Raw genomic sequence first — 24,305 nt, forward strand, 5'->3', positions numbered from 1 at the left:
GACTGAGGTTAAGGGGGGGTTGGAAGCCAATAGATGATGACATGTAGAACCTTATCTCCTGATGCTGGAAGGAGTAAAGCCAGGAGGAGAACTGTTAACACCCTTTCTCCCATATCTGAGGCCAGGGGATATCGGGGGGGGGGGAAGAATACTGCTCACATTTTCACAAGAACTACAAGAACACATCTTGTCCATACTGGATCAAAGGGTGTGCTTTCAGACGAAGCTTTTAGATTGTGTTTCTTTAAACATTTGCTCTTCAGGGTTGCCAACCTCCTTAGGAAACATGTCTGACCTCAACCAGGGCCAGAATGTTCTCTTGGTGAAATGAGCTCCCAAAGGGGATCTGAGCCCTGTTCCACAGGGCCTGTAAAATGGAGCTCTTCCTCCAAGCTTTAGGTAGGGGCCATTGAGTTGATAATATCTACTGGGCCCTCCAGAATCCACTCGCATTAGATATGCCTACTGGATACATTGTGAGGCAATCTTCAGTCTGGCCAATCTATTAAGTATGGTTACACATTTAAATGGTTAAATGGTTAATGGTTTAAATGTTCAATAACTTGATGCAATTTACTGAGTCCAATTTTGGAGCATCTTGTATCGTATATTATATTTGAGTCACTATGTTGTGAACAGCCCTGAGCCACAAGGGAGGGCGGTATAAAAATGTAATAAATAAACAAATGAATGAAGGAATACTTTATGCAGGGGGTTGAACTGGATGACCCTGGATGTCCCTTCCAATTCTCTGATTCTATGATTCTAGAAATGTGGTGCCTGGAGACCTCCCACTGTTAATGCTTGATCTCCAGTTGACCAAAATTGGAGAAAATGGCTGATTTGGAAGGTGGACTCTCTGGTATTATACCCGACTGAGGTCCCTTCCCAAACTCTGCCCTCCCCAGGCTCCACTCCACATATATCCAGATATTTCCCAACACAGAGATGGCTGTAGGGAACTGCATTTTTACAAACATTTTAAAAAGGTATTTCAAATTGATATCATCCTGGAACTTTTTGAAAGAGTCTTACCTGGACTTGGATTTTACTGGAGGAACTCTGTGGAAGAACCAAGAAAATAGTAAAAAAAATTGTATATAAAAGTGTGACATGCAGCACTTTTGAAAGTGTGTTTGCTCAGGATTGTACTTTGTTGAAGGGGACTAACAAAACACTCCTAAGCCGAGTTACAGTGTTCTAAGCCCGCTGAATTAAATGGATTTAGGAAGGTTTAAATCTGTTTATGATTACAGTGATACTTTGTAGGATGTATGCTTAGGACTACATTCTAAAATAACATCTCTTATGATGGAACGATGTGAATGAGCAGGTTTTGTGTTGACAAAAATAAGTATCCTTCAATTTACTCCAGCAGGTCTCCAGTAAACAAGGATACAAAGAGAAATGCCAGCTTAACTTTCCATAGGGTGATGATCATCTCTCAGATCACTCCATGGAATTAATGAATGAATCAATGAAAGAAAAGTGCCTACATATTCCTGGAAATAAAGGCAATATCAAAATAACAGTTGTCAGCACATTAGGAAGCCTCTCTCCCAATCTAATTAACAAAGCCCCATTCTGCAGTTGTATGTCTGTCATAAATATGCTAGATGGATTCTTACCTGGGAGTAGATGACTTTGGAATGACCATATTTCTGAAATGAAATGATAAACCATTAATTTGTCTCATTTCCCAAAATCCAATGCAACACACTAAGGTTGTAGAGCAGAGACATACAAAGGGTGCCTTGAAGCGTGGGCATTTGAAAACAGTCAAAATTTGAATGACTGTAGGAATGTATAGGGTGTATATGAATACAAAGATGTTTACAAATTCCAAAGTAAACTGGATTCTCATAGAGCTGGTCCTAGCAAATGAGCCAGATATGTTGAGTAAGATGACCAAGATCTAGATGACTCTTGCTTAAATTATTTGTCATTCCAACTTCATAAGCATGCAAGTTGGGAAAATGTTCTGTTGAATTAGGTCCTACACAAGATAAATGATACTGGTGGTTGGCTAAATGCCACCCAAGGATATTTTAACTAGTGAAGTGGTGAAGCTTCTCCATTGCTGCTGCTAATATTAAAACACTAATGAAAAATAACTTCAAGTAAACTAAACCACACATTCATGTAGTCAAGGCAATATTGCAAAATACCTTATTTTAAATTTCGTGTGCTGTTATGAAACATGACCTAATTCAACCAGGATCTTGTTATCTCCCTAGATGTCACTAGCAGAGGATGTGCTTTCTGCAATCAACAAAAATATTGTCTCAAGCTAAAGGCAGCGAAGTTAAACTAAAACAGCATGTGTATTGTAAAGCTCAAAAGGTTTTGAAATGCGGTCGTAAATTTGCCTTCCCACGTGGCCATCAATGAATGTAGAATCCCAGGATAAGCACATTTAAAATTGACTTTCTCTTTTTAAACAGGACAGAAGAATAAAATAGTTTAATCAGCATGTGTGAATTCATACTTAGGTGGAGGAGCTAGAGTAGATAGGCAAATGATTTATTCTAATTGTTCTCTCATATTTTAATAAGGAAGTGTACTTACCGATGAATAAGGGTCACGCTATTGGGAGAAAGGGGAGAAAAAGAAATTATTGGATTACTACTTTTACCTTACATAAAGTAGACAAAGTTAGAAAATTCAAACTTTGCTGCCAAATCTTCACAAATGCCCTTATCACAAGAGATGCTGAGCAAGATTAGGGTTTGGAATAAATGGTCAAATACCATATGACCCAAGATCACTGCAGTCTTGAAACCATGTAACAGATTATGAAAACAACAACTGATTTAGCAATGCATTTATACTGTATAAGTGTAAATGCTTAAATGGCATGACTATGCAACATAAGATGCAGGAGCACCAATTTAGCAACGTATCCATTTTTTTAACATGGATGCATACTTTTTCATGCATAAAATGAAATTATTTTTTAAAACGTATGGGACAGTTTGATAGATTCTGGTTTAACTGTTTTATACTATCTTCTCAATTAGCACCTTTAGTCACCTGTTTTAAACTCTGTGTTTTAAATAATAGATGTTTTGTATTTTATCTGCTAATATCACCTGCCTTAAGTCCTGACTGCATCAGGGAAAACACAGTATATGCAAATGTTCTTAAATAAATTAAATCAGTTGCCTATAAAATAGCAGAATGTGCTGCTGGGGCTTGTTTGAGGAGAAAAGCCCCTGTTCCTGTTCCTTCCTGTAGAGGTAATTATATGGGTTGAAACAAAATAGTCAACTGCCATCATGTCTGTTTCTCTATTCTAGGAATTGTCAAAAATGAGTGTTCAAAATGTAAAGTAGAGGAAGTGCTTACTTCAGGTGGGAAAGGTTGACTTTCTGGGTAGGATACCACCTGCAAAAAGAAAACACTGTGATTATCCAAGAAAACTTATTTCCAATAGAGGGAGAAAAGGCAAAGAAAAGAATTAACAGTTGTGCAAGTAAAAAAAGAATTGTGAAAGTATTTGGAGTGCTAGATAAGGACATAGCATTGCAGAGGCACTCCCTGTATACTAATTTTGGATAGGTAACACATGGAATACCACTACAGATGCCAGGAAATAATCTTCCTTCTCTTCCCCTACCCCAAGTCAGAGTAATGGCTAAGTACGATCCTCCCATGATGGAAAGATTTGTTGAGTGACATTATCTGACTGGCTTAATTACAGCTGTGCAGAAGAAAAGCATAAATAAAAGCATTTGTTGAAATATCATCACTCCAATAACTTTATGGCAATTTACAGCCAATTAAAATTTAATCTGACATTTAAAGTTTATTGAAGATGGGGAGAAAACATACCTTGGGTCCTTTCTCTACAGACACCGACTGCAAGAAATAGAGAAATCAAATATATGCTTATTTATTTACATATATATACCATATGACCCATATAACAATTTTATATCCTGCCTCTCTGCTATCTGTTATCACTCAAGGTGATAACAGAATAAAAAAACAATAAAATCAAATACACACAACAAACAATAATCCATAGCACAAATAAAATTGAAAGTATAAAGTATTCATTTTTAAAAAGCAGCAAACCATTAAACAAAGCACAAAACAGCTAAGATTGTTAGCCTGATTTATTATTGCTCTTCTCAGGTAAAATACCTTTAAAAAGTATTAGAAAGTTTTCCCCAGCCAAATCACTATGAACACCAGAGTATTTTCAAAACAAAACATTGTTTTACTGTCAACATATATGTCAAGACTTAATAGTTAGGCTTAACTGAGCAATCCTGAGGAAGGGGAGGGGGTAAATTGAAGTAAGGGACTGACTAACCCCTACATTGATTTATGCCAGTGGAAAGGGTGTTTATGCTGTCACAAGGCACAAGCAGGGCTGGGTTGCACATTCCACCACTCCTGGGCCCATTATGCACACTTTGGATAATGCGCTTTCAATGCACTTTAGAAGTAGATTGTTCTGTTCCGCACAGGACAATTCAGATGCAAAAGCACACTGAAAAAACATTATCCAATGTGTGCATAAAGGATCCTGCTCTGCCATTGGCAGGGGTGGCCAGTGGGACATGGTTGTGAAGGCAGCACGTCCAGGCTACTGGGAAGCATGCCCACCAGTTAGCAGGGAACACCCACAGCATCTGCCCTTCCAAGACTCTGTGTTCTGTGTAGACTTTGAGGCAGCTCAAACCCCTCCCCACTATTAGGTGTCCAGGCCTCCTGATGGGAGTTGGTCCCTTTTAGAGGGTGGAGTGTGTGTGACTAACAACAAGCAGAACTCTTGTGGATCCCCCTGGAACAGTATGTGGGTAGAAATGATGGAAATGGTCTCCCTGTCATAAGTAAAACTTTTTTTTGCTTAATCTACCCCTTTGTGAATAGTTTATTGTATATCAAGCTTCTGACACTGTATATCCCAGTTCAATCCACATTTTGAAATTGTGCTGAATCTGCCTGAATGTATTTTGAACCACCCACAAGAGCAGTTAAATCATGAGGAGAAGTTATATTTGCAACCCGTTCTCCCCAACAACCTAAAACAAGGAGCACTCTTACCTGGCCATAAGAAGACTGACCACTAATGTCAGCAGCACTCTGTTAACAAACCAAAATTCAGTTAAAATACCTTTCACCAAATAGTTTGATTCAACATATATTGGGAGTTCAAATAAGCCTGGGGTGGTGGCCTTTTCAGCCAACACAATGAAAGCAAAGTTGTTGATTTGCTTTTTGCAACTGTAAATGTTCAAGAGTGGGTAAAATCTGTATCATTAGAAGAAATTGGATGCCTCTGCTCTGCTTCTCAGGATTTAGAAGTGGCAGCATCTAGGGGAGAGGCCATTTTTTGCTAGTGGCACATCTGCTCCTTATGCAGAAGATCCCAGTGTCAATCCACAACATCTACAGCTAAAAGAATTAGCAGAAAGGTGCTGTGAAAGACTCCTCCCTGGATCTCCAGAGAGCTGCTGCCAGTCAGACAATAGTGAGCTACACTGACAAATGGTCTGACTCAGTATAAGGCAGCTTCATGTGTTCATGAGTCCTGCATAAGTATTTGCATTGATAACTTTTTAAGCATGGAAAAACAGGGATTTGTTAATTATCTCATAATGAAGAATCCTACCTAACATGGTATTGTCTACAATATTCTATCCATAAATATTGTTTTTGTACTTATGCAGGCAAGACACAAGCAATTTGTTCATTTCTTCTGGAAAAGGAAATAGGAGGTGCAAGAGAGAACTGCACTTGGTAGTGGAAAAGCTTCCACCATATATAAATAATTCCTTCAAATGCCTGCTGTATAGCAATAAAAATGACTGAAATTTTATTCATGACTCTTCCTGCTCCTGCACCTTTGACTGTGACTTGACAGTTTTTAGATCTATGGGCAGAAGGAATTGTGTCCATGCTTGGCTCTTGTAGCTCTTTCTTTCATCTCCAGGGAAATGCTGACCATCACTATGGGGTCGGGATACAAATTTCCTCCAGGCCAGACTGGCTAGGGATTCTGGGGTTTGTTTGCGGGGGGATCATTTGGGCATAGAACTGGGGTAACTGTGGGTGGACAGGTAGTTGTGAATTTCCTGCATTCTGCAGGCAGTTGGACTAGATGACCCTAGAGATCCCTTCCAACTGTATGATTCTATGATTCTATATTTTTGCCCTAGAAATGTCTCCCCCACCTTCAAGGATGGTAATTGTTGTTCTGCTTGAGATCCTGTTTTGTGTAGTAGTTAAGAGCAGTGGCCACTGATCTGGAGAACTGGGCTTGGTTCCCCACTCCTCCATATGCAGCCAGCTTGGGAACCTTGAGCCATCACAGTTCTCTTAGAGTTCCCTCAGCTCCACCTACTTTACAAGACTCTGTGTGGAAAGAGGGGGGAAGGTAAGCCACTTTCAGACTCCTTCAGGTAGTAAAAAGTGGGGTACAAAACCCCCAGCTCTTCTTCATCCTGTGAACATCCAAAAATCATGTCAGAGTCAGCATTGCTCTAGATGGACTCAGAAAGGCAGAAATCATTTCAAGCAAAAATATTGCCTGTTTTGAATACCCAGTTGTTTAGGAGCAAAGGTTCTCTGTGGCATGTCAAGACAGTTAGCAAAACTAATGGATTCCTTCCATTCTTTTTCTGGACAGAGTACAACAGCTATGTTTTTCAGAAAGTATAAGTGCTATCACGACTGTTCTAGAATTCATGAAAATACTTGTATTGAGCAGTAAGCATTGATAAAATAGAAACAATTGACAAAGCAAGACTTACATCTCTGCAAGCATGTCTGTTGTAAACATCTGCAACGCCACCCTGAGGATAAATATAAAAGAATCATGTTATTTTTTTTTCACTAAGCAACATACACGACATACAAAATAAGTATAGAATAGCGAATCACTAAAGGGATTTCCCCACTGCGGGACAAGGGGATGGTGACCCTCTATAAATTTAACAGAATCATGGTCTTGGAAGTCCTTCAAAGTCCAACCAAAGGCAGAGCAGAAGTATATGCCAAATTCCATCCTTGCATCACTGAAACTATGTACCAAATCAATGTATCATGAGCAGACAGCAGGTGCAGGAAAGGGCACACAAAGCAAATAGTTGCAGGAGATACATGTTGTAAGACAAGTAACATGGGCTGTAGGAAAGAGCTGTAGAAACATGTTATCTTAGAGATTTTTTGCCCAGTGTAGAAGAAGATGGGACTTCACAAGGGTTTGCATTCAGCTTATCACAGTCTCACCCATAATTTGTAGCTATGGGGAATGGGGACTGTTTCACCAGAAATCCACCGTGCAGAGAGTAAAAGATATCAAAGAAACCTGATTTCAGAAGTGCGGAAGCAAATTCTCAAAAGCAACAGATCTTTGGTGAAATGCACAAAATATCCTCAACAATCTAAGTTCTTGCAAAGTATGAAAAATGAAGTGTCTTCAGAGTCAATCTGTTAATGGATCCCTTTGAACAATTCACATAGGTCTCAGTGCACACTGATGACAAAATGCCCACAATTTGGAGAAACATGGTGGCCTATTTGAGAACATTTGCAAAGTGACTCCATGTTATTTTGCAATAACACACACACATCACACATTTGAAGGCCTCTGGTAACAAAATATATTAGATAAAATTTACACCAGGACATAATTCTAAATCAAGACAATACTTACTCCAACACAGCCAGTGCTGCCTCCTTGTTTAACTACAACAACCTGCAATTTTTAAAAAATCCGTAATAAATTGAGAGAACCCTTACTTGTTATGTACTGCACAGAAATTATAGGCATTTGAGAGGCTCAGGCAAACATCATGTTTCCTGGTCACTTAAACATGTTAAGGGATTGAATGTGCTTCTCAGGACAGTGTGCTCTGTGCGCAATTAGGGATGCCAGCTTCCAGGGGGGACCTCGAATCCTGCAGAATTGCAGCTCATCTCCAGGCGACAGAGAAAATGGACTGCATGGCATTATACCCATTGAAGGCCTTCTCCTCCCTTCTCTTCTCTTACCTCCCCAAACCCTTCCCTCTGTAGGCTCTACCCACAAAGTCTCAAGGTTTTTCCCATCTTGGAGCTGGCAACCCTATGTCCACCCCACCTCCCATTAACGTTCAGGTTTCTCCCCCTCTTCCCCTTTGGAGTACTAACTACTATTAGTGTTACATCTGCACAAACCTAAACATTATACATAGCTTGGTTTAAAAGCTGAGTTTGAAACTAGATTCAAACTGTGGTTTAAAGCTCATTGTAGAACAGTAGAGAGGTGGTGAGAATGGCATCAGGCCTTTCTTCTCATGCCATTTCCCCTCAGATATTCCCCCTCTAAACCATCCCAAAGTAGGAATCATATATCTAGAATCCCAGAGTGGCAAAAGCAGCTTGGGATGTTTCGGGGGGAAAACAACAGAGGGGGGAAAGATTTTTTTTTAATTGCACTCCAGAGCAAATAATCCTTTCCCAGGATTCTTTGCAGGGGGAAAGTAGCCATCTGCTAAAGCATAATAGTATAACTCAGCCCTAAATAAGCCTTGAGAAGGGACAGGAAAATTAAGTAATATAAGGAAAGCTACATCTACCTTGGACTGGCTGCCACCACTCTGAGAGTATCCTTTGGACCCCTGGAAATAAATGAAGCATTCAAATACATTAGAATATGGCAAGGAATATACTTAGATCAAAAGCAACTGTAATCACATAATTTAAAAATGAAAAAAGAAAAACATTGCATTTATTTAAAAAGTGAATGATCCTGAAATTCTCTTTAATTTAAAGTGACATTTTACCAAATCTAGCAACATCTGCGGTGTGAATGAACAAGGCCAAGACTACAATGACGAAGAGAGATAGGCAGCACTTCTTAACCAGGCTAGTAGACTTTCTGACTCCAGATTTTGAGATGTCGACTAAGACTTTCAGAAATATGAAGCAATAATTTGTTGTTCAAATAATACTGTTGGATGGTAAATAGTTTAGATTTCTATTCTCTTCTATTAAGTGGAAGTCTTCCTCCAATGAAGGATGGAAAGAAGACTCTTCCACTGAAGGCAGACACTGACTTAGCAAAAGATAACCTTGGGATTCAACCCTGTATAAACATGCAAAGATATTATGAAGAATAGCAGGTTTTGGACAATTAATGCTTACCTGGCCACAAGAACCACTGCCTGATCCACCCTGTGAAGAAACAAAAAAAAACATGAAGAATTATTTTTCAAAAGAACTGTGCAACTATTTTACTGGCTTAAGAAAATACTCAAAACTTGTGGTCATAAAAGGATGTGCGCTACTATAAAGCTAATATAAAGCTAACAGTCGATTTTTATGAAATCAGAAATGTAAAACTGCTACTCTTCTCATTGCCTCAAGTAAGTAAAAATTACTTCTGGGCTGTCAGTAAGAAATAACTGGGAGTCTTGAAGTGCTTTGCATGCTAATGAGTTTTAATTCTAAAATTATATTTCACGAACTAGAACCACTAACGGTTGTTTCTGCACTCTGGAGGCTTTGCACCAGACTGTAGGCTGGTGTTTGAGTCATTCTGCTCCTGCGCGGGGGAGCATTTGGCCCGGTGCATTTTGTCTGTCCCAGATTTGGCCTCCTGCATGGGAGCTGGGGCAGCAAAGTTCCCAGTGTGGAAATGGTAGTCCATGAAAACAAATAACAGAAACAAAATCTTGTTAGGCACTAGAAGCCTTCTATTTATTTTTGCTAATACAGCTATCCTTCTATTTTCCAAAAAATTGTGAGATAAATGTAACTTTTCTGGATTTTCAAGACTGTACAAAAGAGTAATGAATATTGTTAAGTCAAATTAATTGAGGTCTTCCTATCTTGGTTGATTCTAAGCAGCCCAGTATTTCAGAGATCCATCTCTGCTTAATTATGTTAAATAGGGCTTATTCCCAAGAGAATTTGCATAGGATTTCTGTCCTAATATTGTTTTGGGAGGGAGATACAGGTGCACATTGCTATGTTTTATGAAATTATCCAGCAACAAAACATAGATTGGTCACTATGCAATTAAAAGTAGCTGGCATGGGAAACTTTAAGGAATTATTAAGAAAAGGTTCTTACCTCTCCACATCTGATCTGCACATTCACAAGGGACTGAAAAGAAAAATTAAAAATGTTAATGTATCATTAAAGGTATTGTCTGCCTAGTAATTTGGAATAGAACCAGAATGATTCTATATGAATGGTTCTACTGATGAAATTCTTCACTGTGAACTCCAATGATCCCATTCAAAAATGATTTTCTTATCTCAGCCTCCTGCTACACCCATGAACAGCATAGGAGGAGAAGTCAGATGAAAAATGCCCCCTCCCACCCACAGCAATCTTAAACAGGATCTAACCCAAAAATTGTTGCTATCCTTGATTAAATCAACATGTAAAAATGCCAGTTGATATGGCCAGACTACTCGTGTAAAAACATTATGTGGCACAGTCCAGAAATAGTGGAACTGATTGGACCACTTAATCCCACAGAAGTGCATGGGGTGAGGGGATTTCATTGATATGGTCTCCAGTGCTTATCATAACATGGAAATGGAAAACTAGCATAGTAGGCAAAGAGCTGTACTAGATCATTTCTCCATGACATGTTTTTCAGATGGGGAAACAGTTGAACAAGAATGCTTCACCTTTATTCAGAAGCGCTATAATCCATTCCGTCACTTCATTTCACCCTTGTTCTGCTAAGTGCATAAATTCACCCTTAGTTATCACGTAACACCAGTCATTTGTTAATTCAGGTGATTATCCATCAGCAGCAACCACAGGATCAGTATTAGTAATTCTAGGGCCATAGGCAAAATTCCAAGTTAGGGCTCCAGAATCATGGCCATGCCATTTCTGCTTTGCCCTCAATTGGAGGGATCTCAATCAGGAGTCACCACTGCCACCAGAAGCCAGCTGCCTAAGCCTGAAATGGAGCAGGTGCAAACAGCTGCCATGACAAGCTTGCTGCCTGAGCCACAGGTGTGGTGAGTATGAGCGGTGGCAGGAGTCTGCTTTTCTTGATCTTGATCTTGGGGAGCAGACCCATTGATGGCAAGGCCCCTCCCAGCTAAGGGCCCAGAGAAGCTGCCCCTCTCACCCATTGGCTAAGACTGTTCCCCCAAGCAACCAGTCCAGTAGATAATCACTGGCTGTTTACCAGCCAATCACTGGCTGTTTACCAAACATTATGATCACACAGGGATGCCAATAAAAAGGAATTCTCCCAGCAAATTCTACCAACAGACATACAATCAAAATAGTCTCTGCTGGTTGCTCAACATCAGGTAATATTTAGCAGTACTTATGTGCGTGAGAAGAACTCACAGGGATTTGTTTTGATGAAATCCCCACTGTAACCATAAAGTTTGGTTCCATTGTCAATAATCCCTGTTGCTTATATGGATAGTAGAACATAAGGAAGTACAAAAATGACATAAAAACAGATCCTGAGGAAGTATTCATATATGCACCTGGAGCAATTGATTCTTGGTCACATTTTTTAAGAATATGTGCATGTGTAATTTTCATTTGAAACCCCATTTTTCTTCATATATAAATAGGTAGGTGTAATAAGCATTTCATAGGTACCTTCCTCCTGCCTTTCCTTGTAGAATTTCCTCTTTTGGGGGTTTCAGTTTTGTCAAGTGTCTCATTTTCTCTGTTGGAATCATCGGTTTCCTCAGATGTCTCAAAGTCTATCTCAGGCCCCATCAAGGAGTTGAAATCAAAATTTCCATCACTCTCAACATATGTGTCTGAATCCGTAGTGTTCTCAGGAACAGTGGCTCTTAAAGAGTCATTGGCTATCAACGAGGTATTAGTAGTCAAAGAATCATTGACAGTTTTGGAATCATTAGTTGCCTCTGAATATCTGGGTGAGAGGGTTTTGCTGTGAACACCAACCCAATAGATATCATGATTTTGAACAAAAGTTCCTCTAAGGGAAAAAAATAGAGATATAATGACTGTGTGTGACTTTTTTCTAACATGTTATGTTTACACATAATAAATGCAGAAACATTTCTCAAATTATTTTCAGCAGTAAGTGGACTGATATAGAGGAATTCCTTAATTTTTAATTGCCAGGCTTCTATTCAGCTGAACCATCTGTTAATTCAGGGCTCAGACCTACCATATTTCTTTTTTGTATGCTCATACAGTGCTTGTGCATACAGAGTTATCTTTAATCCTTATTCAATTGCATGTGTTTACCTTGTTTATTGACCCCTTAATATCTACTCTTCTTTATAAAAATGGTTCCTCAATACTTCAGGATCCTTACCTATTTGATAACATGCCCCTCCATTAATTTTGCTGAACTACAATTTTATAATCAAAAGCCTTAACCAAGTTTTCAATAATTTATTTCAAGATGCCACTTTCTTTGTAAAAAGTTAGTCTCTTTATAAATATCTTATAACAATACATTTACAACTTACATAAGTCGTATCCTTTTTGTATTATGAGGAGCAACCCAGGCCGTTTTAACTTGGTACTTTACACTAGGATTTATGTGACTTAATGCTGAATTCTGAAATGGAAATATGCATAACATTGAGAATAATGGAAACACAAGCATATTTGCTCATGAAAGTCAAGGCATTTCTATGAATACAGTAGCTAAGAATTACTACTGCAATTACTATTTGTGCCATTTGATCAAACATCAATATTACAATTACAGTTGAAATATAAAACAAATCAGTGCTTTTTCAAATTTTGCAATTCAGATTTTTATTTTGAAATCTGACCTCAAAGTTTGATATTTGAATTTTGGAAGCAAAATTTGACTTCACATTTCTGATTTTTAGAGGGGTTTTTTGGATCACAGTTTTTTGCCCTGGGGGATGTTTCCTGATAAGTTAAATGAATGAAATTAGCAAAAAATGTACTAAGAACTGTTGCAAATTATCTATAAGAAACTATCAATACTGATAATTTCAAGTTTGATACTGTCAAATGTTGACTGTTATTTTAGATTTCATCAAAATAACTGAGTATTAAACAGATTCAAGCAAGTAGCCATGTTGGTCTGAAGCAGCTGAACAGCTTTTGAGTCCGGTGGCACCTTAAGACCAACAAAGTTTTATTCAAGGTATGAGCTTTCATGTGTACATAAACTACTTCAGATACACGCACACAAAAGCTCATACTTTGAATAAAACTTTGTTGGTCTTAAAGGTGCTACTGGATTGAATACCAAACAGTGATGTTTAATACCAAATATGCTATACAATAGAATTTGATTACTGTGCATGTATACAAAAGTCAGACAGTGAAGAAAGCTGACTGGAATAAAAGAGTTTAAAATGTAACGTTGGAGAAGAGTTTTATAGCTACTGTGGATTGCCAAAAAGACAAATGCAATCTAGACAAATGAAGCCTGAATTCTCTCTCAGGCAAACTAAGGTAATCATAATTTGATCACATGGTGAGAAGATAAGCCTCATTGGAAAAGACAATCACACTAGGAAAAGTAGAAGGCTATAGGAAAAGAGGAAGAACCAACATGAGATTGATTGACTTAATCAAAGAAGCCACTGTGCAAGACCTGACCAAGATCATTAGAATCATAGAATCATAGAATCATAGAATCATAGAGTTGGAAGGGGCCATACAGGCCATCTAGTCCAACCCCCTGCTCAACGCAGGATTAGCCCTAAGCATCCTAAAGCATCCAAGAAAAGTGTGTATCCAACCTTTGCTTGAAGACTTCCAGTGAGGGGGCGCTCACCACCTCCTTAGGCAGCCTATTCCACTGCTGAACGACTCTGACTGAGAAAAACTTTTTCCTGATATCTAGCCTATATCGTTGTACTTGAAGTTTAAACCCATTACTGCGTGTCCTTTCCTCTGCAGCCAGCAGAAACAGCATCCTGCCCTCCTCCAAGTGACAACCTTTCAAATACTTAAAGAGGGCTATCATGTCCCCTCTCAACCTCCTTTTCTCCAGGCTGAATTAATGGCGGAACATTTTGGATATCATGAATTCATAAGATCATTAAAGGTATTGTCTGCCTAGTAATTTGGAATAGAACCAGAATGATTCTATAAGATCATCATTGGTCAGAAGCAATTTGACACTAGCTAACAAAGCAACAAGTCCCTAACAAATTAAAAAACTAAATAACCCAACATATTTCTTATTATAAATTCAAGTGGTACCATTTAGAAGGCTAAGTAAATGAATGCATACCGAAATATTGGCACATGCAAGACCTTGTGTGTTTCGATCAATGATGCGAAATGTACCGACAGGAATATTTCCATCAACTTCTCGGGCCTGTAACATAAATCCTTTAAATCCATATTGTGATGTTCCTTCTAGAATCACTAGGGAAAAACAACAGATATACAATTATAAGTTTTCCATCACAAATTTTTGACATGGAGAGCTCATTTTAGACAGGAACTTTACTGACTGATCAATCAGTTATAAGCATTCATCAAATGTGTTCTCCATTGTAAACAATTATACTCATGGTGTAGAACAGCAATTGTCAGCATCTAAAAGCAGTTTAGACCAGGGGTAGTCAACCTGTGGTCCTCCAGATTTTCATGGACTACAATTCCCATGAGCCCCTGCCAGCTCATTGTAGTCCATGAACATCTGGAGGACCACAGGTTGACTACCCCTGATTTAGACAACTATGTAATACTAGAACAGATGTTCACAGAATATCTTATTTGAGGGAAAAGGGAATTATGGGAATTTGTCTTTTCAAAGCTTTATTTTTGACCCACTCAATCCCAGCAGCCGGCTCAAGGTTGACTCAGCCTTCCATCCTTCTGAGGTTGGTAAAATGAGTACCCAGCTTGCTGGGGGGTAAACGGTAATGACTGGGGAAGGCACTGGCAAACCACCCCATATTGAGTCTGCCATGAAAACGCTAGAGGGCGTCACCCCAAGGGTCAGATATGACCCGGTGCTTGCACAGGGGATATCTTTACCTTTACCTTTTAGGTGAGTCTAAATAAATATCCTAACAGAAAAAGTCTAAATAAATATCCTAACAAAAAAACCCCAATATATTTATATAATCTCTATTTTAATGATAAATGAAACAACCATTCGTTCAGCCAAGTATATGGCTGAACTGAAGGACTCCAATTAACACAATAGGTGGATTGATCTTCAATTATTTTCAGGAGCTCAAGGAACAGGAATAACTGCTGGATAAGAAGAGGGCAACTGTGGCTAAGAATGCTTTTTGCCAGTTTCAGCAGATAATCAGCTGCCTATTTCCCTGTCCGGATCTGGCCACTGTGGTCCATGTCCTGGCAACATAAATTAGATTACTACAATGCACTCTACATGGGGCTGCCCTTGAAAACTGCTCAGAAGCTTTTGTTAGTATGCAATGCTGCAGCCATAGTACTGGCTGGAGTGGGTGGTAAGGCCTATATAATCCCAGTCTTGTCCCATCTTCACTAACTCCCATTCTGGTTCTGAACTCAATTCAAGGTTCTGGTGTTGACCTTTTAAGCCTCTATTCCTATGGAAAGTGGCAGCTTCAGGGCAAACTCTATGGCATCATATCACCACTGATCTTCCAACTTCCTTTAAATTCCACCCTTCTCCAGGCACCACCCCTAGATCTCTAGAGCAGTGGTCCCCAACCTGCGGGCCGCGGCACGGTGCCGGGCCGCGAAGGCCATGGCGCCGGGCCTCGGCTCCCTCTCCCCTCCCCCCCGCAGTAAAAAACTTCCCAGGCCCTAACCTTGCGGCCCGGGAAGCTTCTTACTGCGGGAGGGCGGGGAGAGGGAATCAGGGTCGGGCTGCGCGGCCGTGCGGGCGCGGCTCAATGAGCGGGCGTGGCCCGTGCAGGCACGGGCCGATGCACGGGCATGGCCCGCGGGCGTGGCCCGCGGGGGCGCTGCTCGCGGGCACGGCCCGATGAGCGGGTGCGGTCTGCGCGGGCGCGGCCCGATGCCCTGCTGGTCCCCAGCCTCAGAAAGGTTGGGGACCACTGCTCTAGGGGGCTTTCCGCACTCCTCCAAAATTGCACAATGGTTACTAATTGAAAACGCTACAGTTTGGCCGTTATGCACAACGTCGTTGACAATCTGCAACACTCCTGAAACCGATCTGCAAAAAGCGCTTTGTTGTAGCGCTTTCAGGGAAATCCCCAAAAGTGGATTCACCCTCCGGAAAGCGCTACACTCCTGCAACCAATCTGCAACAATAGCGGGAAAGTTCTGTGCGTTACCATTGTTGTGGTTTCTACAAAGTCCCTCCCCCTGGCTCTCTCCTCTGATCTTCCGGCGAAGCGATCGCCATTTTTTTTCTCCGAGCGAGCGGAGATCAACGCACCGGCGAGCCTCCGTTTAGCCAGTGAGGCTTCTCCGTCTGCAGTCCCTCTGTTTACAGTCACTAAGCACAAGCAACACAGAAGCCGGTTTGCTGATTTATTTTCCCTTTATTTTTCACACTGTTTTCGGCCGAAAATCGCGCCCGTGAGGGGGGGGACTTTTTTTTTCACTCGGGGGGAGCGTGGCAACAATGAAACGGCAGCTCAAACACCACCTGCTAGCTGGATGGGCCTCTCCGTTGCAACGAATCAACGCATATTCGTTGCAACTGGTGTGTTTAAAAAAAAAACCTTTCTTAAAGGGAAAGGGGCTGTTTGGGAGCATGCTAACGGCCGCCCATTGGCTGCTTGACGGCCAGGGGCAGGACGAGCTTGGCAATAGCGCTTCCTGGCTAGCGATTTTTGCCGAGACCGGAAGCCTGTGGGAAACGATAGAAACGCAACTGGATTCCACTACAAAGGCAGGTATGCATAACGACGAATTCCACTATTTTAAATGGCGATTTTTCGTTCAGCAAACAATTTGCTACATGGATCCCGGTGCGGAAAGCCCCTAGGAATTTCCCACACTGAATCCTGTTTCAGAATGCATTGCCTACAAACTTTCAAGTGTATTTTTGCAAACACAAAAGATAGAAAGCAGCTGTTGTTAGCGAATTGTGGAAAAAAAATCTACTCAAATTGTTTTGGGGGCATGTTTAGTATTCCCAGCTAAATTTCTATACACCTTTGGATGATAAAATGTCATTACAAAATCTGTGTCTATGGTACAGAAGTCAGTATGTTTCACAACAACTAGGACCTGTTTCAGACATCTGTCATTTTGGTAGTTACAAGGTTATCTTTCTGCCTTAAACACAGATCTATGGTGAGCTGAATGTTTCCCCAGTCCACCAGCTGACCACATATGATCTCAGTAAATTCATGCAATGTATACTCATATCTAATTTACCTTGTATTTCATTTCCTGGATCATATCTATCAAAAGATACAGCGATAACAAAAGGCGGGGAGGACGTCTGTGGTGCTCTTCCATGGTCTGGTAACATGGAGTCACAAGCTATTGAAACATCACCATATGGGTATCCATGAACAGTGGACGTGAATGCAGCACAAAACAGAACCACAAAGAAAGGATATTTCTCCATCTGAGGAAACAGAACAAGGCAAGCTAGAAGAAGAAAATAGAACTGTTGTTGACAAAAACAAGAAAAGATGGTAATAAATGCATTATTACTGTATTGTCATTCTTCAGTATGTGTGAGTGTGTGCGTATATATCTTTTCATAGAATCATAGAGTTGGAAGGGACCATCAGGTTCATCTACTCTAACCCCCAGCAAAATTGCAGGAAATTCATAATATTATCGGCAAAACCTATCTGGTAAAAATGAACCTTTAAGAAGTTCACTGTGATATCTGTTTGACACATATGAAACAGAGAGAATGACTTCTCCAAGAGTACCAGTGATTCCCTGGTTGAGCAGGGATTTGAACTCTGGCTCTTCCAACACCAAACTTGGTCACTGATACTCAGGGGAGGGCAGTATATAAATATAATAAACAAACAAACAAACACTCACACACATATACATACACACACACACACACATAACTAACTAACTAAATAAGCAAGCAAGCAAGCAGGCTGTGCTATGGGTCATATTTAAAATGTTGATTGTTTATAGGACTTTTCCCCGCAAGCATGACTCAGAAGGTATTGGCAAAGTGTTATACAGTATATAAACAGTTTAATGTTAAAACAGATAAGAAGGAAGACCTTTTATCTCCCTGCAAAGCAAACCACGAAAATTCCAAATAGAATGGAGGGATTAGAAGGAGATGAAGAAGGGGATGGAACTACCCTGGTATAAGCCTCAGCTCAAGAGTACGAAGTGTGAGCAATATTGCTTTAGGATGCTGATCCTGTGTTGAGCAGGGAGTTGGACTAGATGGCCTGTATGGCCCCTTCCAACTCTATGATTCTATGATTCTATTTGAAGGAAAAAATTAAGAAAAGCTTCTAATCTTGAATGGTTTTTCACTCAGATACAGGAAGATTGACAGAAACCCAATATAAAGTCCCAAATAAATGTTCCCTAGCCTGAGTTCTGCAGCTCTTTTTGATCTCTTCTCAGAAGCAGCAAACCTGAAGGAGCAACTGGATATTGAAAATGCCAAGTTTCATGATGCCATTCCCCACCTGCCCCTTTAAAGGTAAAGGTATCTCCTGTGCAAGCACTGGGTACCCATTTTACCGACCTCGGAAGGATGGAAGGTATCACCACACTAAAATTAGTTACTTTCCTTCTCTTCTCCATGTCCCTCCCATAGCTGTACCTTTAAAAACCCTATACTCAGTTCACACCAACATAGTTAACAGTCCCTGTTTTCTGCATACCATCACCTGCTTCCTTTATACTCAGATCAAATGTTAAAATGTGTAAAGTTCTTCCTTTCAGAAGTAATTTTGATGAATTAGTGGATGGAGTTAGAAGAAGAAAAAGAAGAATTGGTTCTTATATGCCGCTTTTCTCTACCTGAAGGAGTCTCAAAGTGGCTTACAGTTGCCTTCCCTTTCCTCTCCCCACAACAGACACACTGTGGGGTGGGTGAGGCTGAGAGAGCCCTCATATCACTGCTCGGTCAGAACAGCTTTATCAGTGCCATGGTGAGCCCAAGGTCACCCAGCTGACTGCATGTGGGGGAGTGCAGAATCGAACCCGGCATGCCAGATTAGATGTCCGCACTCCTAACCACTACACCAAACTCGCTCTAGTTTAATATTGATTGATCTACCGCGACTTCCCTCAAAAACTAATTCTAAATCTTTAATCTCTCAATCAGATCTCTGGGTTCATTGGGTCGGGACACTTAACTGTTAACACGGTTTAAGACTGGAGTGTGGTGGTGGCTATCTCTGTTTTCAGGATGCTTTCGAGCAGGGAACCCATTTTTGATAATACCCCCAGGATGAAAGTAAACAGAGCTATGAGTAGATGTAGGAGCAGGAAAGCATCTAAGGGATGGCATGCCTCTTCCTCTATTATAAGGAAATTCACTACAGAAGGAGTCCGAGAACCTAGATTTATGGAAAGGTTGATATTCTGGCATAGGAAGGATTTTGGATGTAGTTTTCTAAGAATCTCTTTGGGAAGACCATAAGAGCTGTAAAAAGAAATCATAATGGCACTGGTGAAGTTACAGACAGTAAGAAATATTCATGAAAGTAGTATTTCTTTTACAAAGGTTTTTTTGTATATAACTGTCCTTGATAATCAAAGAGGTAGAAGTGTGGAAATGTAATGAAGAGCCAACTGCATGGAATCCATTATAATCCCTTATGTTTTATAAACTAATTAGCATCCCTATGTGGCTGCCTTGAAGATCAGAGGAGCCTTCAAAAAGCTTCGTGTGGCTGCTAATTAATTTCCTGTTAAATAGGTATGCCAGTCCCCAGGCAAGACTTGGGAATTCCCTGCAATTACAGGTCATCTCCAGATTAAAGAGATCATTTCCCCTGGAAAAAAATGACTACTTTGGAAGGTAGACTCCATAGTATTATACTTCACTGAAGTCCCTCCCCACTCCAAATTTCACCCACTCCTGACTCCTCCCCCCCCAAATCCCCAGGTATTCCCCAACCCAGACCTGGCAACCCTACCGTTAAATGATTCTCATGTAGCATGGGGCTTTACCAGCTGATTTCTGTAGAATTCCAGAGCATGCTTTCAAAAAAATTGCTACCTCTCCCACATCCATCTAAAAATATCTAAGAACTGGTATTAGATATAACCAAAAGCAAAATAGCAGCACCAGTATTTTCAGAAAAGCTAATTATTCCATTGTTGTAACTTAGGGGTTTCTCTCAAACCCATGAAAGGGAGGAACCTCTACCAAAAAGTCATGTGACTTCAGAGAGTACCTATATGTAAGAGTTCCTTTAGGCCAGGGGTGGCCAAATTGTGGGTCTCCAGATGTCCATGAACTACAATTCCCATGAGCCCATGCCAGCATGGGGCTCATGGGAATTGTAGTCCACAGATATCTGGAGACCCACAGTTTGGCCACCCCTGCTCAAGGAAAAGGTGACAGAAAAGAAGCTGGTCTGTCAGGCCTAAGAAACATGGAATGAAATTTCAAAAGCCTTTTCACAGGGAAACATCAGCATCCAGAAAACAACCGTGAACCAAAGAGAGTCGTTTAGAGGGAGCCCTCTGAGAGGGGAATGTGCAGGAAACACTACGGATTGTTTCCAAACTGTAGTTTCTTGTACTAAAAAAGTTCAGCACAGAAGCATATAACTCAGTATACAGCCCGTTTTCTTTGTCAAGGAGGTTTTTCTTTCACCATAGGAGCCTATAATGAGCTTTAATTATCCTTTATACATGAAAACTAGGTGCCCTCAAGAAAAAGAGACAGCCAGCTTAAATTTACATATATTTCCATACAGGTCATTTGTCCCAAGTTAGATGTAGCTTGGAAGGCTTTTTAATCCTGTTTCTCCACAGCATCATTGTCCATTTCTGTACCTGCTGGGGTTTCCCCTGGCTTTCCACCAATCCTTAGGGGCTTTTCGCACGCCTTCAAAATCGCACAATGGTTGCCAATTGAAAACGCTACTGATTTGCCATTATGCACAACGTCGTTGACAATCTGCCACACACCTGAAACCGATCCACAAAAAGTGCTTCCTTGTAGCGCTTTCAGGGAAATCCCCAAAAGTGGATTCACCCTCCGGAAAGCGCTACACTCCTGCAACCAATCTGCAACACTAGCGGGAAAGTTCTGTGCGTTACCATTGTTGTGGTTTCTACAAAGTCCCTCCCCCTGGCTCTCTCCTCTGATCTTCCGGCGAAGCGATCGCCATTTTTTTTTCTCCGAGCAAGCGGAGTTCAACCCACCAGCGAGCCTGTTTAGAGGCTTCCCCGGCTTCAGTCCCTCCCCAGAGCTGTTTAGTCACTAAGCACAAACAACAGAGAAGCCTGTTTGCTGATGTATTTTCCCTTTATTTTTTACACTGTTTTCGGCCGAAAATCGGGCCGGTGAGGGGGGGGGGATTTTTTTTTTCACTCGGGGGGAGCGTGGCAACGATGAAACGACAGCTCAAACACACCTGCCAGCTGGATGGGTCTCTCCGTTGCAACGAATCAACACAGATTCGTTGCAATGGGTGTGTTTTTTTTTAAAAAACCTTTCTTAAAGGGAAAGGGGCTGTTTGGGAGCATGCTAACGGCTGCCCATTGGCTGCTTGACGGCCAGGGGCGGGACGAGCTCGGCAATAGCGCTTCCTTTCTAGCGATTTTTGCTGAGACCGGAAGCTTGTGGGAAACGATGGAAACGCAACTGGATTCCACTACAAAGTCAGGTATGCATAATGACGAATTCCACTATTTTAAATGGCGATTTTTCGTTCAGCAAACAATTTGCTACAAGGATCCCGGTGCGGAAAGCCCCTTAGTGTTGCCAGCCTCTAGGTGGTAGCTGGACATCTTCTATTACAATTGATCTTCAAGTGACAAAGGTCAGTTTACCTGGAGAAAATGACCACAATGGAAGCCGGACTCTGGGGTATTCTCCCTCATTGAAGACCCTTCCCTCCCCAAACTCTGCCGTCTCAGGTTCCGCCCCCAAAGTCTGGCAGCCCTACCAATCTTTTCTCAAACACCTTTGCTTAATAGTTTTAGATCACAGCAAAGCCAAAATGTCTACTGTGAGGATGAGGAAAGCTCAAATCTGGTGTCACCTACATGGCAAATGTTTTCCTCACAGCAGCCATTTTGTCCCACAGCCACCAGGGGGAGGGCTTCTTACAGGTAGCTGGATATCACTGCACTGATATGTTATAACTCTGTGTGTGTTACAAGTTCTCTGAATTCCTAGCTTTTTAAAAAAAAGATTACCTCCCTATCACCTTTCAATTCAGAGCTATAAGGAGAAAGGCATATCTCTGTCCTTTTTCCAAATGAAAACTGTAAATTCAGAGAATTAAAGTTGTCTTTCAGAGATATTTACAAAAACAATCTCACCAACAGTGGGAAAGAAGCTGAATTTTTTTTTTTAGTTGGCATATGTGAATTTTGACTTAGGTAACCAGGAAAACTCCTTCAGGAATTTCCATTTGAAATGCTAATAAGCTGGTTTTCAGGTACAGGTAGTTTTGCTCCCTCGGATAAATGATGTAATTCATGCCCTACCCAACTCTAATTGGCATTTCACAACCTCTGACTCTTGTTGTCTTATGGGGTATCGATTGATTCAACTCCAGAGGGAGGAGGAAAAGCCTAGTCCAAGATTCCTTTTTTTAAAGAGGCCAAGAATTTCTCTCTCTTTTTTCTTTCTCCTATTCCATATTTAAGATGCAGGTGGAGCTGCTCTGGAAAGCAGGGGCCATGCACTTGCCACATTGAAAAGACCCTACAAGACTTTTGGGAGCTAAATAACTACAGCATCTGTGTGCCTTTTTCTCCACTGTTATCAAAAACTTGCAATTCTGTTAAAATATTAAATGTTAATGCATCCTCTAAAAGCCATGCTTCAGGAAAAGCCTAATTTAAAAAAATAACCCTTGCATATTTAAATCTATGGAACATAGACAGAGTTCATCATATTGCTGGATGTATAAATTGTAAAAATATTCTAATACTCTGGGGGGTTTCCTTTGCTTTGTTGGTCTTAAAGGTGCTGCTAGACTCAGACCAACATGGCTGCCCATTTGAATCTATGCTTCCACACATAATTTTTTTGGGGTATCCATGCAATATCAACCCCTAATCATCCATCCATAAGGTTTTCTCCTGCGTTGTTACAGCAATCTTTCTAAAGCATGGTTCAATATCAGATCATATTTTGCAGAAATTAACAGTCAAAGTGCCTTTGTATGCTGTGTGAATGAGAACATGAGTTTCTGGAGGTCTTGTCCACGTCAGTGCCATTTGCCTTGTTGCAGCCCCCCCCCCCCACCACCACAATTTTGTCTGCTCAACAGCATCAAAAAGGTTATATAGCACTAAATCCATATAGCTATTAGAGGGTTTTTTATAGCTATCAGGTGTCATGGGGAGAAATGGTGCCTTTTGGAGGCTGATTCAAGGAAAGTACATGGAAAACTGCTGTATGGATACTTTAATGCTGCTATGGATGCCAATGCATTAACAGTGTCAAAGAACTCTATACAGAAAATTGTCACTCATGCAATACACTGAAGGAAATTTGCATTTGTAGTTTGTATGCTAAAGGACATTGTTTCTTAAGGCCATTCCACACCCAAGAAATAAAGTGAAACGCTTACTTTATGTAGACACCATATATTTGGCATTTTACATGATGTCACCAACATCCAGTGTCCAAGCAGCAAACTGATAGCTACATCCTCCATTTTAAAGCGCTACCTCAGGGATTTCATAAAGTAGATTCCCCAAACTATGTAGCGCTAGCCAGAGGAGAGCAACCAGCAAGCCACATGCCAAGAAAATGTGTGGAGCCGAAGTAGTGCTATCCCCGCCTCCAATGCCCGCCCTCACACCTGCCTCCCTCTCCCTTCTCCCAAGGACGGGTATTTTTTTAAAAGCAAACTGCTTGGAGCAACAAATAGGTGTTCATTCATGCAGGCAAAGCAAAAAAAAAATCCCCCTCATTTAAAACATGCCTCTCTATTTAAACATGTCTCATATTTAAAATATGCCTCTTTAATGTCTCCCTCCAAAAAAAAATCGGGAACGAGATTCATTTTTAAAAGTTTCAAGGCTCATGATTCGAAAAGGGGTGGCATTAAAAAAAGCACTATGCACCTATGATTATATGAATAGGTGTCTCAACTGAGAAGTTTTACTTAAAAAAAAAATTAGCTGCCATTACAGGCCCTTTAAAACATGGAGAAAGGTGATTGTCTGCCTGGCTTGATAGACAGGCAGAGGAGAGTCCCATGTAAACATGTTGCTCTTTTCTGCCATTTCAAGCAGGCATGCAGAGTGCTAAGAAGCATGAGAAGGTG

At 40.8% G+C, this 24,305-nt stretch overlaps 1 protein-coding gene across 3 annotated transcripts in view; it reads right to left on the reverse strand.

Moving 5' to 3' along the window:
• LOC143836790 (uncharacterized) overlaps nucleotides 1–24,305 on the reverse strand; it is a 44,964-nt gene that overhangs the window by 14,935 nt on the left and 5,724 nt on the right. For 2 of the 3 annotated variants that reach the window (XM_077336311.1, XM_077336309.1), the window contains exons 2-16: nucleotides 17,266–17,461; nucleotides 14,198–14,334; nucleotides 12,441–12,532; nucleotides 11,590–11,938; nucleotides 10,075–10,107; nucleotides 9,145–9,174; nucleotides 8,577–8,618; nucleotides 7,673–7,714; nucleotides 6,768–6,809; nucleotides 5,059–5,097; nucleotides 3,835–3,861; nucleotides 3,349–3,387; nucleotides 2,569–2,586; nucleotides 1,629–1,661; nucleotides 1,036–1,062 (exon numbers count right to left, since the gene is read on the reverse strand). In XM_077336311.1, coding sequence (XP_077192426.1) covers nucleotides 1,036–1,062; nucleotides 1,629–1,661; nucleotides 2,569–2,586; nucleotides 3,349–3,387; nucleotides 3,835–3,861; nucleotides 5,059–5,097; nucleotides 6,768–6,809; nucleotides 7,673–7,714; nucleotides 8,577–8,618; nucleotides 9,145–9,174; nucleotides 10,075–10,107; nucleotides 11,590–11,938; nucleotides 12,441–12,532; nucleotides 14,198–14,334; nucleotides 17,266–17,461 — 1,146 coding nt within the window. Of the gene's footprint in view, nucleotides 1–1,035; nucleotides 1,063–1,628; nucleotides 1,662–2,568; nucleotides 2,587–3,348; nucleotides 3,388–3,834; nucleotides 3,862–5,058; nucleotides 5,098–6,767; nucleotides 6,810–7,672; nucleotides 7,715–8,576; nucleotides 8,619–9,144; nucleotides 9,175–10,074; nucleotides 10,108–11,589; nucleotides 11,939–12,440; nucleotides 12,533–14,197; nucleotides 14,335–17,265; nucleotides 17,485–24,305 lie in introns of all 3 variants that reach the window. The other variant, XM_077336310.1, reaches the window with a different exon arrangement.

Source organism: Paroedura picta, chromosome 4, assembly GCF_049243985.1.
Source record: "Paroedura picta isolate Pp20150507F chromosome 4, Ppicta_v3.0, whole genome shotgun sequence".
NCBI classification, from domain to species: domain Eukaryota; kingdom Metazoa; phylum Chordata; class Lepidosauria; order Squamata; family Gekkonidae; genus Paroedura; species Paroedura picta.